This window comes from Mesoplodon mirus, assembly GCF_964341445.2.
Source record: "Mesoplodon mirus genome assembly, chromosome: 7".
In the NCBI taxonomy this organism is placed as follows: domain Eukaryota; kingdom Metazoa; phylum Chordata; class Mammalia; order Artiodactyla; family Ziphiidae; genus Mesoplodon; species Mesoplodon mirus.
Window position 1 is genome coordinate 91,969,539 of NC_138983.1, and position 16,427 is coordinate 91,985,965.

The 16,427-nt window shown below is 42.6% G+C and overlaps 2 protein-coding genes across 2 annotated transcripts in view; one reads left to right on the plus strand and one right to left on the minus strand.

The window, feature by feature from the left end:
• The window catches only part of LOC309807692 (BCL-6 corepressor-like), a 35,617-nt gene extending 30,482 nt beyond the window's left edge, over nucleotides 1-5,135 (plus strand). Inside the window, 5 exon segments of the mRNA XM_082627547.1 lie at nucleotides 1,008-1,174; nucleotides 2,325-2,470; nucleotides 2,906-2,983; nucleotides 3,148-3,304; nucleotides 4,731-5,135. Coding sequence (XP_082483673.1) covers nucleotides 1,008-1,174; nucleotides 2,325-2,470; nucleotides 2,906-2,983; nucleotides 3,148-3,304; nucleotides 4,731-5,022 — 840 coding nt within the window. The 3' untranslated portion in view covers nucleotides 5,023-5,135.
• A 2,970-nt stretch (nucleotides 5,136-8,105) lies between these two features.
• On the minus strand, nucleotides 8,106-9,596 carry LOC309808873 (uncharacterized protein; the record flags this gene model as incomplete). The annotated part of the gene is made up of 1 exon (XM_082629448.1): nucleotides 8,106-9,596. The coding sequence occupies exon 1, from the start codon at nucleotides 9,531-9,533 to the stop codon at nucleotides 8,106-8,108; it is 1,428 nt and encodes a 475-aa protein (XP_082485574.1). The 5' UTR covers nucleotides 9,534-9,596.
• Between the last annotated feature and the right edge of the window lie 6,831 nt (nucleotides 9,597-16,427).

Below are 16,427 nucleotides of genomic sequence, written 5' to 3' on the forward strand. Positions count from 1 at the left end.
CTGGTGGCAAATACTTTCGATGTGTCTGAAAACTTTCTTAAGGTAATAAAACATTGAATAAGTTCCTGCTCTGCTTACTGGGAGTGGTTCATATTAATATTTTAACAAGCCAAAGAAAGAAGGTTAATAACAGTGATTCTAATGCACAGTGTTGACACAGAACATCTCCGGGGTGGGGGGTGGGGCGGTGAACGTTTTATTTGATTCTTGAAATGTGGAGGTTGCATCCTGTGGTGTATCAGGTTCCTGTCATTAACTTGGGGCAGAATCAGTCTAAAATTTTCATATTTACTCGAGAGGGTGGAGTGAGGCAAAATAGAGGGTGGGGTTATTGGAGGCATTTTGTGTCATTCCTCGAGGATGGAGGAAGAGAGCTTCTCTTTAACTCTACTTAACGTACAGACAAGAGCATCTGAGGCCCAGGTTCTGATTTGGGGTCTTAACAAGGGGCGCGAGGATGTAGCTGACCTGGGTGTCCCTGCTTCTCTAAGCTGGGGAATGTTCTCCGGCTGATTTAAGCTCTCTTTAAGTGTTGGTCATCCATACTTTGATCTAAACTTGTGTTATCGTCCACTGCCACTGACCGAACAGACCCATCAAGTGAGAATGGTCTGTGCTTGGCAATGTGTCATCTAAGATGTTAGCAGCCGTGACACCTCTGTACTGGTCACGTCGGCCCCTGGGCTGAGGGCTTTCATCGCTATCCGAATGCGTCCTCTCAGCAGCCCTGTGGAAGCTTGGAGAAGTTCAAGGGTAACTTGCCCATGGCCAGGCCAGTGGTGCAGCAGAGCCTTAGACAACACTGTCTGCATCTCCAAGCCCTTCTCACGCACTCTCGCCCCCCACCAGGATGCCTGCCGCCTGCCCGCGCCATGGTGGGCTTTTGGCCCCGAGGATGTATGCCTTTGAAAGTGGGCACCGCCAAGCTATGGGGAGGTCACGCTTACAAGGTTCACTGTATCGTGGTCTGATGGTATCTCCTCTCCTCTCCTCTCCTCTCCCCGTAGGAAGTGGTCTTGTACTGCCTGGAGAACAAGATTTGTGATGTGAACCACCGCGACAACGCGGGTTACTGTGCCCTGCACGAGGCTTGTGCAAGAGGTTGGCTCAACATCGTACGACACCTCCTTGAATATGGCGCCGATGTCAACTGCAGTGCCCAGGATGGAACCGGGTCAGTGGTGGTCTTGCTCTTGGCCTGGCCCTGCTGGGGCATAGGCAGTGGTTCTCAGGGTGTGCGGGGAACCCCAGAAGGAAAGATGGAGAGTGAGTGCCATGTAAGCACACTGATGGCGGAGTCCTCTAGAATGGAATCGGACAGATCTTTCTGGCAAATTTACATAGAACTTTAAAACTCTGTGACGCTCTTATGGACAGAAGTCCCTGAAAATGTTGAGCCTGCATGAATAATCAGGGGTGTTCTCTTTTAAGACCCTGGACTCTTCACCAGCGTCTGTTGAATCTCAATCTTGAACATATATGTGAGTTGAAAGTTGCAGGAGTACAGACAGGTCCAGTGGCAACTGGCTTGATAGGACCTGCCGTGTCCACCCACATCCCCGGGCCTGGCCCCCACTCTGTCCTTGACCTCGGTTTATTGGCCAGAGGCCCAGGTCTGAGTCAGCCCAAGCATCTTCCTGGTTGTACCTGGGATGCCACCACGAGGCAGGGCACTGGGGCTTTCCTGACGGTCATAAAATGAGCAAAACCGTAAGGTATTTGGTGGTTCATGGTTTCCAAATAGCATCCTTTCTGGATGGGACTGTGAACAGTGTTCCTGACCCCAGCCGACACGAGCAGGAGGACTCTGTATCCTCCTGAGAACTCGCCCTGCCTGTCGACTGCTTCTGGGCGAGAGGGTTGATCACTCATCTCCAAGTTGGTTTCAGGAGAGGTTCCACTTTGCCCCTAGTTTCTTTTACAAACTGCACTTTTTGGGTTTTGTTTGTAATGGTGTAACAATGGCTTGTCGTATCTGCTTCCGTGGTGCTGGGGTTCTTCCCCCCAGCCCGCCGTATGTTACCTTCTTACAGTCTGTCACTATTTAAGTTCATTGGAAACGTTTTCATCGTGGCCTGAGTTCCTCCTTGGGCCATGCATTAAGAGAGATTTGCATTGAAGAATTAGGCCTGAGATGGTCCCTTCACCTGTCCCGTAAAGGGTTATGTGTTGAAATAACAGAGTAATTTGTCGCAGCGACCGTACACTCACCTCCTCGGTGAAATAGTGCGCCTACGAGGCTTGGCCACACACGCTCGATTTTGCCCCGTGTCCTTAGAAGCAAGCGTCGCGTGCACAGGTGTAATCCCCCGCACCTCTCCTAGGCCTCTCCACGATGCTGTCAAGAATGATCATCTCGAAATTGTCCGCTTGCTCCTCTCCTACAGTGCTGATCCTACCCTGGCTACGTACTCAGGTAGAACCATCAAGAAAGTGAACCACAGCGAACTTCTGGAGAAGTTCTTAACAAGTACGGCAGAGGTCAAGACACGGTCTTGTTCAAGCATCTAGACGGTGACTTCACAGCCTTTCACCTGGGTTCCCCCTACCCCCACCCCCCGTTTGCTCTAAGTGACCCTTTACTGGGAAAAGCGGCCCAACGTTAGTCTGTCAAAGAAGAGATACATACTTTGAGTTTTGCGAGGTGGGGGGCTGGAAAACTCTTAGCTAGCCAGGCTAGCTTTTGTTTGGCAGGCTGGGGCGGTGAGGCGGGCAGTCCCTCAGGAAGGCGGGTGGACGCGTGAGGAGGTTTCAGTCAGATACCTGGAGGCGTGTGCAGTGGGACTTGTCAGGAGGTGACACCAGCCCCAGCGTGAGATGTTCCCGAACTCCAGCAGCATTTGCCTCTTACCAGCAGGCGTTATCTTGTTTCTCTTTCTCTCTCTCTCTCCCCCTCTCTCTGCAGACTGTTTAAATAACCTGCAGGCTCCTGACGATGGTAGCCCCGGTTGCTCTTCGGAGTTCTCTGGCAGCTCTGTGTGTGGTGAGCAGCCTTGTTCGTTTCAGTTGGGCTTGTGGGGGTGGGGGTGGGGGTGGTGCTGTGAGCAGGACTTGCTTGGGAAAGAATTTTTCCAGGGTCCTTTTTGGCGAACAGCTGGAATCTTGCTCCAGTTTACTGACCTCTCTCTTGTTTGCCCCCCCGTTTAGAACCAGATGATGAAAGTGGTTACGATGTTTTAGCAAATCCCCCACGACCAGAGGACCAGGATGACAGCAACGAGGCCTATGGTGACCTATTGGAATCTGAATTTTCCCAAGACCCCCTTTTGCCGTGTTATAACGTCCAGGTGTCCGTCGCTCAGGGGTGAGCGTGGCCAGCGTGTGGTCGAGAGCCAGCCCAGCTGCTCTGTGGGGTGGCAGGAGTTAGAAATCCCCTTCAGCAGATGAGGGTGGCTGGGTTGGGGGGTGAGTGAATTCCTCACCAAGTGTCCACCGACCTCACATAATGCAGTGGAACTTTTCCAGAAAAGTTTGGGGGGTGGGAGGGCTCCCCAGCCAACTGCCCTCATTGGAACACACCCCTAGAGCCCAAAGGACACGGGAGTCAGCGACTGCAATTGCAGTTTCAGTCAGTAAACTCTTGGGGAAGGGATCCTCCCCAAACGGCTACCATAGGGGCCTTCCAAGGCGCATGAGGTCCACGGGACGATACTGATGTGTACCCTCTTCTCGTATAAGATTAGAGAAAGCCGTATGTGTCACCTGGGCTCTTATGTGTCTTCAGATTTGCTTAGATCGAGTCTTGTCCCCACGGTCGGGCCACTGTGCCCCATGACCAACCCTTCGGAGTGAACACATCAGGAGACCTTGCTCTGCTGTGTGTTGACCCCGGTGCTTAAGGAGTAGCATCCTCCTTGGACTCTGAGGCTGGGAACGTGTCTGCCTTTGTGGTGACATTCTATTCGGGATAGAGATGATAAAGCGTGACAGGGTATCAGGAAGGATTGTACCACCTCCCTTCTCGAAAAATCCTCACTCACGGCAGCATTGAGGGGCGGGTTGGAGGTGTGGGAAAGGAAAGGAAAGCCAGGTGACCTCGAGCGTTTCTCATGCTCTCTCCGTGAGGGCCGGAGGAGAGGAGAGGTCAAAGAGGTGTTTGCCATCTCCCTTGGGTTGGCATACAGACTGGTTTTCCCTAGTGACTAGAACGGGGTGCACTTACTTGGAGACGGGTGACCTGAGTTGTGACCAGAGCCAAGGCAGCACTGGGGTGGCCTGCAACGAGGCTCATTCAGGGGCGCTGCTCCTGCTTTTGTCTAAGTTGGCTGATCCGCCCTAGGTGGCCTCTTAACACATGCACATGAGTCCAGAGTTCCCCCGCTAGAAGTAGATCTTCCGGGCTTCCCTGGTGGCACAGTGGTTAAGAATCCGCCTGCCAGTGCAGGGGACACAGGTTCGAGCCCTGGTCTTGGAAGATCCCACATGCCACGGAGCAACTAAGCCCATGCGCCACAGCTACTGAGCCTGCGCTCTAGAGCCCGCGAGCCACAACTAGAGAAAGCCCGTGCGCAGCAACAGGCCCAACGCAGCCAAAAATAAATAAATAAATAAAATTTAAAAAGAAAAAGAAGAAGAAGTAGGCCTTCTAAGGACAGTGAGAAGTGGGGTGGGGGTGGGGTAATCAAAGTGGAAGTAGCAGGCCCTTTCCCCGCCAGGAGACGGGTAGTTCATAGTTGGGAGCGCCTCTAATTTTGCCGGAAACTCAAACCACTGTCCTTTCTCTTGTGTAGGCCTCGTAACTGGCTGTTGCTCTCAGACCTGCTCAAGAAACTGCAAATGTCCTCCTGCATATTCCGCTGCAATTTCCCAAATGTGAAAATCGTCACCATCGCGGAGGCCGAGTTCTGCCGGCAAGTGTCAGCAAGTCTCTTATTCTCTTGCCCCAAAGACCTGGAGTCCTGTAATCCAGAAAGTAAGGAGCTCTTAGATCTGGTGGAGTTCACGAACGAGCTTCAGACTCTGCTGGGCTCATCCGTGGAGTGGATCCTCCCCAGAGACCTGGACTCAGACGACGACTGGTGAGCTCGCCGGGGCCCGCCGTGTACAGTGTGTCATGGTGTTAATCCTTGTGCATATGTGTCCTAATACGACTATTTCTGTAAAGAAAGGACACTATGAGACACGACTCCAGTCGGAAGGACCTCAAAACATGTTTTTTTCTTTTTAAAATTTGAAGTCAGTTTTTATGAAGTTGTTAATAAAGTTTCTTTACTTTTCAATGTACACATGCTTCGGAATATGTTTGTTTTTACTCGGAACAATTGTTTCTTTTCTTTTTTAAGGAGAAAAAAAAAAGGCAAAGGAGCTCCACACTTTGACTTAATTTCATACAAAGCTCCGACGACAGAGGCCATAACTGTTGAGAGTTGCTTTTGGGGCAAATTAAACCAGTAAAATTTTAAACTCTTCCTGCATATTAAAGGGATTGAATAAATTGGCCACTTTGGTGCACCTGTGTCCTGCGAATTGTCCAGTTGGAGATGGAGGTTTAGAAAGTGAGTTTCAGTCTTGTTTAAGTCTCTTCCCATCAGACTTGTCTCGTGATTTCCTACGCACCATGTTACTTCCTGTCTACCTTGCCTTGGTGTTGTTCATGCCTGGATTGTCTCCTGTACCTGCTCAAACCTTGGTCCATTCTCGTTTGTACCATGGAAGTTTGTCATGCTGGATACTGTCAGAACTAATTTTACTTAAGTTTGCGTTAAGGTGCAAAGCACACGTTTTGTATATTTTCTGTTTTTTGTGTTTGTCTATATTTTATGGTTTCGCTTCAAGAAATATTATGGGACGGGAAATAGCAAGATGTAAAGAGCAAAAAAGTCATCATTCTCTTTCAATTGTTAGAACATCTATCTGCAGTCATAATTATGATGCACTGTGGTATGTGTTAAAATAGTAAATACATGTAACGTCCCGTAGGAGAAGCAAACTCAGTGGTGTTGGTGAGGGTGTGTCATGGAAGTAATCACAAAGCAGGTGACTGTTGGTTGGGGTCCTGCAACATTAGTGTGCCTTCCCTGTGTCCAGTAGTGGTCTGGAGGGGTCAGGAAGCCTGCCTTTGAATTTGAGGGAACAGAGGGTTTGAGGTCCTCTCTCTTCTATTGCTCTAGTACACTGCATAGCAGCAGTATACTGGGTTTATAGTTGACGTTTAAATCGCTGATTGATCATTAAGATTGGGATGTATCTTTGGAAATGAAAATAGGAAGAATCGTATGCTTTTTCTTTTTTTCCCCTATATCTGAAAAGGTATGTAGTACTTTGCTGAGTGGTTGGGAATAAAGTTTGCAGTATTCAGTGTATTCAGTTTTAGTATCTAAGTAGAATTAAACTGTTGCTGTAAACTGGAATAGCGCTTTGTTACTGACAAGTTTTAGAATGCATCTGTTCGTCAATTACCTGTTTGGGAAGATTGTAGTTAATGATTTTGAGAATGTGGCTATAAACCTCCAACTGACTCAAGAAAAGCAAATAAGTCAAGATTGACAAATGTATAGGCTCTTCATCTTATTGTGTGTGTGGTTTTTTTTTTTTTTTTCCTTTTAGTTATTTGTCAAGGTATAAAGAATTCTATCACACTTAAGACAAGTTAAGTAAACTTAACGGGGTGTGTTCTGACATGGCATGGAGCAGATCACATGGCCTAGATCTTAAAGGTGATTTTATGTTTAAACTTTCATGAAAACATATGTGATTGAAACACATTAATATATTGATACAGAGGGCAGTTAATTTTTGTCTTTTGTGTGTGTGTGTGTGGTACTGTTGTGGCCTCTCCCGTTGCGGAGCACAGGCTCTGGACGCGCAGGCTCAGCAGCCATGGCTCACGGGCCTAGCCGCTCTGCGGCATGTGGGATCTTCCCAGCCCGGGGCACAAACCCACGTCCCCTGCATTGGCAGGCGGACTCTCAACCACTGCGCCACCAGGGAAGCCCTAATTTTTGTCTTTTAATACATGTGAGCGCAGCTTTCATTTTGCTGAAAGAATATGACCAGTTTTCAGTTTGGGATTCTACCATTTAGTAAAGATAGTCCACTTAATTTTAGAAATAAGAGATTTAATATATAATACCTAATAATACTTTTATGTATGTTTTTTTACTGAAAACATTTATTGTAATACTGTGAAGAAACTATGCCATTTTAGTCTTCAAGACTTAAATGAATCAAGTGTTTATTAGCTGTTGTAGTTTTTAAACTAATAAAAGTCAGTACATCAGCAATTTGTAAATACAGTTTTTAAAATAATGCCTTAACAACTTTACAGTGGTTATAATGACTGTATTTAGGCCTAAAGTTAGTTAATAATTTGACATGAAGGCTTTTTAATAGTTTGATGGTGCAGATCAGGGATAGGTAAACTCTGGCTGGTGGGCCAGATCCAGCCCGTCGCCTGGCTTTGTAAAGGAAGTTTTTCTGGAACAGAGTCGCACCCATTGTTTACATGGTAGTTGTGGCTCCTTTCACCCTACACCAGTGGGGCAGAGTAGTTGCAACAGAAACTGTATAGCCCACAAATCTGGAAATGTTTAAATTTAGATTTTAAAAATTGAAAAATTCTTTGAGCCTGTACAGGGCGAGTCCATTGACCCCTGAGGTAGAAAACAGTCAGGAACTTGGGTGCGGAAGCCAAATGACCTAGGTTCAAATCTCCTTTCTCCCATTTCTTTCTTTTTTTTTTTTTTTGAAATTTACAATCAACCATTTTTAAGTATGCAGTTCAGTGACATTAAGTACATGCATATTTTTGTGCTACCATCACCACCAGCCATCCACAGACTCTTTTAATCATGCAAAACTCTGTACCAATTAAACAGTAATTCTCCATTTCTCCCCCTTTCCCAGCACCTGACAACTACCATTCTTTTTGTCTCTATGAATTTAACTACTCTAGATACCTCATATAATTGGAATCATACAATATTTGTTCTTTTGTGACTGGCTTATTTCTCTTTACATAATGTCCTCAAGGTTCATCCATGTTGTATCATGTGACACAATATCTTTACTTTTTAAGGCTGAATAATGTTCCATTGTATGTGTATACCACATTTTGTTTATCCATTCATCTGTTGATGGACACTTGGGTTGCTTTTGCATTTTGGCTATTGTGAATAATGCTGCCATGAGCATGACTGTGCAAATATCTCTTCGAGAGCCTGCTTCCAGTTCTGGTAGAAGTGATCTGTCAGCCACTTTTGGTAGAAGGATGGCCCACTGTAGACACCAGGAAAATTTTTTCGACCACGGCCATATCCGTAACTGGTAATTCCCATTACAAAATATCGTTTACGTTCTGGTAAGTAGCACATTAATGGTCCACCACTATCACCCCTGCAAGTATCAAAAACTCCATCTTCATCACCTGCACAAAATGAAGTGTAAGGAATTATATCCCCATAGCTCTTGTCAGAATTACAAAAACTTCGAGAAATATAATGCACTTCTGCTTCGTGTAATTTTTTTGTAATATTACCTTCTTCTTTTGTTCTTCCCCATCCACTTATAAAACACTTCGTGTTTCGGTTCAGTCTTTGGAAAACACCAAAAGGTAGACAGATAGGCTGAATATAATCATTATATCTCACTGCTTTCTTTAAATGAAAAAGCGCAATATCATTTTCATAAGATTCCACATCGAAGTCTGGATGGATAATGATCACTTTAACTTTCATCATCTTGGAGTGTGGCTGATGCCCATCTATGTTATTAGTTCCAATCACAGCTCTCCACATTACAGGATCTCTATTTTTCATCAACCTTATTTCTCTTTTCAGTTGGGGGTCATCTGTCTTAGTTGTCTGAGATGTAAGGGTTACGGGAGATGTCATCACCACGGTTTGTGGTAGCAAAGTAGCTGAAGGTGTGGTACGGATCTGATATGTCTGCATATCTCCTGATGCAGTTTGTACAACCACCTGGTTGCTGGGCACAAGTATTTGCTGTCCATCAGAGGTCTGTGCATACTGGAGAATTGTTGTACCTTGTTGAGTACTGCCTGAATTTGTCATGGTTAATGTCTGAAGCCCCTGTACTCCATCTGTACCTGGACTGGCCAGCTGTAAGGCTCCATTTGGGGCAATGGCAATGTACTGTCCGGTGCTAGTCTGATAGATGGGAGTTGGAACAGACATAGAAGTGACAGCAGAAACTCCAGGATTTTCTCCGTCTCCTTTTCTGCCCCGTGTATCTTCAGAAGATAGGTCTTTCAAAATTTTTCTGTAAGATGGGCGCCGTGCTAGGATCCCGTGGGTTTTCTGTGAGGAGCCTATGCTGTCAGATGAGTCCTGAGACTCTTCACTTTCTGATAAAGATGATACCGTTTGCACGTGTGGTGGGTGAATTACAGAAGACTGAGCTGTCTGGATGACCCCCTGAACCTGTACTTGCTCTCCAGGAAGAGGTACAATTGTCACTGGCGCAGATCCTCTTAATGACATCTGTTGAGGAATATGAGAAATATGAGCTCCCTGAACTGTTGAACCAGACTGAGGTGCTGTCTCTGAAGCGTTATTCTTGTGAGAATCTTCCATAATCAACTGCGGTTCCTTTTTGCTTCAGGAGCTCTGTCCCCACTGCTCCCACACGTGTTTTCGGAGGCCAGCACCTGCTCGGGGGGTCAGGAGACCGCTCGGTGTGGGGCAGTTTTCTTCGGTTGGGGCGTCGCGCTCAGCCCTTACTTGCTGTGGCCTAGAGGTGTCGTCCTCTCCGGCCTTGATCCACGCCTGACCTGCCCGCCTCTTGTAGACAGAGTGAATTCCTTTCTCCCATTTCATAGCTAGTGACCATGGGCAAATCACTTAACCTCTATGCCTCATTATGAGGTTTAAATGCACTTATTTGTATAAATAGTGCCTGGCACATACTAAGCACTGTGTAAGTGATTGCTGTTGTTTCTGCTTGGAGCTTTAATAAGTTATTGTTAATAGAAAAATGACACTAATGATTTTCCTTTTAGAGTAACAAAGGCACTTTGAGTCTTTTACTTTTTCAGGAATGTAATAAGACTTTTTTCATTTACAGTCAGTGTTCCCTGTTACCAAAATTTACTTTATGAACATAAAGAATTGAATGTCTTCAAGACAGTACTTTTGCTTAAATGTCAAACCATTATTTTCCCAAGGCACATCAAACTGGCTCTGCATAGTCCAGGCCTCTAAAGCTTGTGTGCACACCCAAGGTAGCATGTGAGATACATTTTGTAAATATAGTTTTTTAAATAATGCTTGAGACTTCCCTGGCGGTCCAGCAGTTAACACTATGTGCTCCCAATGTAGGGGGCTTGGGTTCGATCCCTGCTCAAGGAACTAGATCCCACGTGCCTGCCATAACTAAGAGCCCACATGCCACAACTAAAAGATCCGGCATGCTGCAACTAAAGACCCGGCACAGCCAAACAAACAAACAAACAAATAAATAAATCTTTATAAAAAAATAAGTAAAATAAAATAATGCCTTAGGAGTTAGGAAAAGAAAATATTAGAACATTTTTACCTTTGTATTATTTTTAAAAATCTGTGTAGTTTATCATGTACATAAATACTATGTATGGAACAATTTGTTAATAAATAAGATGCATATTAAAAAGTTTTCTTATGGTTTGCCCAGTGAGGTGTTTGGAGGCCATTGGAGGACAGGATGATGAAATATAGGGCCTCAGCAAAGATAGAATTTAGAACCAATTCCCTGACTTAGAAGATAAGGAAAATAATTCATAGACTGTAATTGAGTTGTCCAACTTTACGTAAGTGTTCAGAAACAGGAAATGCAGTGGCTAGAATCTAATCACTGACCGAGCAGAATCTGGGTCACTGGACTCGTAAACCAGAAGTGACTGTTGAATTTCTCAGGTTGATGCTCCTGGCATATATGCTTGATCTGTGTGTGTGTGTAAATCTCTGACAGAATAAGCCATACTCAGGCACACCCTGTTTCCTTATTCAAGCATCTTAATTTCATCCCATTAACTCTTTGAAGTATCAGACTACCAGAAGGCATGAAGAAACCTGGGCTGAGAGTCTTCATTCCAGGAGACGTGATCTTGACTGCATGGCTGGTTTGAGGCGCATCACTCTGAACTGCAACCCGCTCATTGGTGACCTGGGTGCAAGTGCTTTGGCAGAATCTCTTAGTGAGGATTTATGGCTTAGAGGGAAATTCTAAAATTGAAAATATTGAATTTTTAATATGCTTAGCTTTTGGCATGATACTATTGTGATAGGATTTTTTAAAGCCTCATTTTACTGATAGCTTTTATTTTGCTTTTAAACTTTCTCTAAGAGTTGCATATATCCTTTATAGAAAATACAGAGTAACAAGAGAACAATTACCTATAATTTTAATACCCAGATATAATCACTGTTCATTTTGACGTATATACTTTCAGTCTTTTTTTTTTCTACAAATATACATGTACACTTAGGGATTACAAAAATAGAATTGTAGTATACCTGCTATTTCATATTCCTGCTTTTTTCACTTAATGATGTATCATGTAGTATTGTGTCGTATTGATGTCCCATAGTTTAATCGATTCTTTGCAATTCTATTTAGACAGTTTGCTTTTCCCTGTCAGAAACAATGTGAATACGTTGTATATACATCTCTGTGTCCATCGGGATTACTTCTGTAGAATAAGGTACTACAAGTGGAATGACTAAGTGTGACCTATTTTTAAGACATTTGATACACATGGCCAAATTACCACCCAGAAAGGCTATGCCAATTTGTAGTCCACCCCAACAGTAGATGCGAAGCCTGCCTCTCACAAACACTGGCCTGTAGCACTTGTAAAAAAATGTAAAACTAAAAAAATGAGTACCTCTCCATTTTCTATGCAAGTGGGATTACTCCAAATTTTATAACTTTTTTCAATTAATTTAGTATGAGCAATTTAGCAAGTCAGTAAATTTGCATCTCCTGCATCATTTTTTGTGATTGTTCAGTATTCCATTATATGAATATGCCACAGTGCACATAGCTTATCCATTCTTGTATATAAGCTTTGCCCAGTTTTTCAGTTACAAATAGTACTCTGATATATATCCTTACCTATATCTCTGACTATTTCTTTTGGTTAAATTCTTAGAAAGAGAGTTGTTGGATCCAAAGGGTATAGACATTATTTAAAGGCTTTTCTTACAGAATCTTGGCTTCATCTGATAGGAGAATAACCACATTGTGTTTTATTTTGTATTCATTTGATTGACTGGTGAGGTTTACTGGCTGTTTGTATTAATTTGGCTATTTGGTTAATTATACCCTGTGTCCATTCTTCTGTAGTGAGAGCTTGTAAGGGTTGTATCATATCCTGTCAGATCCGTATGTCTGACTTGCTATTTCTGTGTGTCATGGGGGTGTTGAAAGACTCCAGTTATTTTAATGTGATGGTCCACACAACACTTAAACAAAAGACTCATGATAGTTTCCTTTCATGTAATAGTTTTTAATCCCTGGGCTTTAGTGATGATCCCTTTGGTTTAAATGAGTAGGTTGTTCAGCCCCAGAACTACTAGAATTCATGATCCGTTTTTCTGGTTTTTGTCTGACCTTTTACTGCGAGGGTTCTTGACCATCATACTTTCATGATAGGTTTTTAGTATGTATTCTGTATTCACACATTGTTGAAAGTTTTTATTATTTGTATCCTCTTAGACTTGTCTTTTTTTCCTCTAAAACTAACAGTTATTACATTTCTTCTATTTTGTTTTCCCCTTTGAACTAGTTTCAAGTGTGATTTGGAGCTGAAGATCATGATCAGAAGAATGCAGTGCATTTCTGAGCTCCACCAGGTTTTGCTTGTGAGGTTTACACGCCCCTGCCGCCCTTGCTAATTATGAACTGAGATTCATTTTGTGATGCTTTTTGCTCATAGGTTATATACAGTTATTCTTCAGTTCTGTAATTGTAAAATATGTTGTCTGATTTATTGTTACTAAAGCCAGGGTTATCATTGCACATCCAAGAAGAGGTTTTTAAATTGGATTATGCATTATGTGTGTGCGTATATGTTTCTGTTTTTTTCCATACCCAAAATTACAAACCTGCCATGACTTGTCTTGTGCAGGACTCTTCCACACGTGAGAAAATGAGAGTTGTCTATATGTTAAATCTGTAGAGTTAGCAAGTGACCTTTTGTCTTTCATCGAAAAGCACTTGACCTGCAGCAGTGCGGCCTCACCAGTGAAGGAGCAAAGGCTTTCCTAAAGGCCCTTGAAACCAACAGAACTCTGCTCGTTCTGGATATAAGAAAAAATCTGCTTGTTGGTATGTGGTCACTTTTTTTAAATTGATAAACACATAGCAAAACAAAAAATTTGTTCAGGTATTGACAGTTTTTTAAAACTTAATGTGTTTAACTTTCCTCATCATATACAGTGGGCCCTTGAACAACGTGGGCTTAGGGGTGTCGACCCCTACGCAGTTGAAGATCTGGGTATAAGTTTATAGTCAGTGGTTCCACATGTGTGGATTCAACCAACCTTGGATCATGTAGGACGATAGTACATATGTATTGAAAACTATGCGTGTGTCAGTGGACCCGTGAGGTTCAAACCCATGTTGTTCAAGCTTCAACTGTACTTTTCTAGTGTTGCACTTCCCTTATGTTTTTAGCAGCTAAGGTACTAATTAAAGTGAATTATACTTGTCAATTTTTCTTATCTCTACTCTGAATAGAGGTGAACCTAGATACTAAGCCTGCTTCCACCAAGAGCATTCTTTCTTTCCTGTGCAACCTCTGAATTCTTGCCAGGAGTACTTTATTCATTTGTCAGATTCACAAGTAATTTTGTAATCATCTTCTGTGTGCCAGATACGGGTTTAGGGACTAGGGATAAAGCAGTGAACCAGACAGACAAAAGTCTTGCCCTCATGTAGCTTACATTCTAGTGAAGGAGATCAGATAGAAATGAGTAAATAGATAAGTCATATAATTTTAGAGAGTAGGAAGTGCAAAACTATCTTAATGTAAGGAGAGTGAGGGAGAGCAGGTAGGACTCCATTGGATAGATTTGTTAGGGGACAGCTTCACTGGAGAAGTGGCATTTGAACGGAGACCTGAATGAAGAGAGGAGCAAGCCATGGAAGATGTGGAGTAAGCACATTCCAGGACAAGGAGGCAATGAGTATGTAGGCATGTAGGTGGGTGGAGTATTTAAGGAAAAGCAAGGAGACCAATCTGGGCAGAGTACCGAGTGAAGAAGAGTGTGGTATGACATGAGGTCAAGGAGCTAGCCAGGGGTCTGCTCTTGTAAAGTCTTGAAGGCCAGAGTAAAGATGTGGATTATTCTAAATGAGTAGAGGGGTTTGAACTGGAAAAAGGCATGATGCAAATCGTATCTGAATAAGGTGACCTGGTATAGAGAAGGGACTTGGGAGGATAAAGAAGAGGAACAGGGGGCTTTCCTGGTGGCGCAGTGGTTGAGAATCCGCCTGCCGATGCATGGGACGCGGGTTCGTGCCCCGGTCCGGGAAGATCCCACGTGCCGCGGAATGGCTAGGCCCGTGAGCCATGGCCGCTGAGCCTGCGCGTCCTGAGCCTGTGCTCCGCAACGGGAGAGGCCACAACAGTGAGAGGCCCGTGTACCTCAAAAAAAAAAAAAAAAAAAAAAAAAGAGGAACAGGGAGACCAGTTAGGAGACTATCCCAGTGCTCCAAATAAGAGATGTTTATGGCCTAGGTTAGGTTGGAAGTTTGCAGCAAGTGAAAAGTGGTTGAATTCAGGTTGTGTTTTGAGGGTGTAGCTATCAAGACCTGCAGATAGATGTGAGGTATGAAAGAAATAGTAACAAGGAGACAAGTCGTTGATGATTATGTGTGCAACTGGGTAGTATCCCTTAGAAGAAGGGGGCTGATGGGAGGAGCAGCTTTTGAGGGACTTGATTTGTTATCTTGGATGCCCTGGTTTGATATCTTAGATGCTCTTTAGGTATCTAAGCGTCTGGACGGTGCTCAGACTGTACTTTGTATCCAAAGGTAGCCAAAGCCACTTTAGATGCAAAATGTTTCAAGTTGACCTTTGCTGCTGCCAAAATAGTAGCCACTGTGGGCAGTCTGCAAGATGGCATCTTAGGTTTCTGAGGAAGAAATTAGAATACACAAGGGGAAATAAGTGTATAATTATATAATGTAGATTTCATATTTAAATTTATGGGAAAAGCAATAATTAGTTGGCTTTTGGTTTTAAATGGAAATAGCCACTCACTGGAAAATAATTACTCTAATTTCAATTCATTTTACTTTAGATCATTCTGTGATGAAAACAGTTACCAAAAAAGTTCTCCAGATGGAAGGAGTGCCAAGTCAGAGTTATATAACATGTTTCAGTTCTCTCGGAAGAATTTCTCTTTAATGGCTTGGTTTTCTTTCTTTCTTAAAAGAAAATTATCAAGGTACTTTCTGCCATCTTAAAACTAAGATTTTAGTCAAATCACATGGCTTTTCTGTTTTTGAAAATGTTGTGTGATGCTTTAATTTAGGTTCCCAGATATGCAGATTGAAAACCTTTTAACTTTTTATTTTCTGTAACATATTATCGTTAGTCACAAATAGTCTTTTTTTTTTGGTGATAAGAATGAATAGCAGGAGCAGCATTTGTGAAACCAAATCTAATATGAAACTGTTTCTTGTGAGTAAATTTGAATTTTGAAACAGCAAAACAATAAGGTTTAATAAAAAGCAAAATAAATTTTTTATTTTTATGATCTGCCAATTTCCCAGAAAGAGTTTTGTGGTGACTTTAGTTATATACCAGATACATTAAAATCACCAGTGGACAGCACATCTTTTATTCAGGTGCCCTCTGAAAGTTTTAAAAATTTGTTGACTTCATATCACAGAACGGTCCACTTTAAAATGGTTAAAATTATAAATTTTCTGTTTTGTGTAGTCTACCACAATTTTAAAAAAATGTGTTGTTTGAAGATTTTTGAGTTTTATAAAGGTATTGTATTAGCATAAAAATGAAAAATTTAAAAGACCACCTCTAATCCCATTATCCTATCAAGCAATATTTACATTTTAGTTTTCTCTTCCTGCTGTCTATAAACATAATTCCACATAGCTTCAATATAATTTGCCATTCTTTTCATACTAAATTTAAATTCTGTGATTCATAGTTATACTTTTTAACATTGCATTCACAAGGTTTCATTGAGTAGGTCAATTTCTTAAATTTCTTAATTCCAATTTCTTAAAAATTGGAAATAACCTCAAATAAACTATTGTAAACATCTTCATAAATACAGCTTTTTTTTTTCTACTTAAAGTTGTATGTTTTTGATTGTCTATTAATCAACTTGCTTGGACAATAGTGTATTAAATAAGTTGTTAAGAGTGTTTATGAAGTCAAAAAAAAGCTTATGATCGTCTGCCAATTGTTATTTCAAGAGAGTGATATTTTAATAATCAAATAGTACATTCAAAGA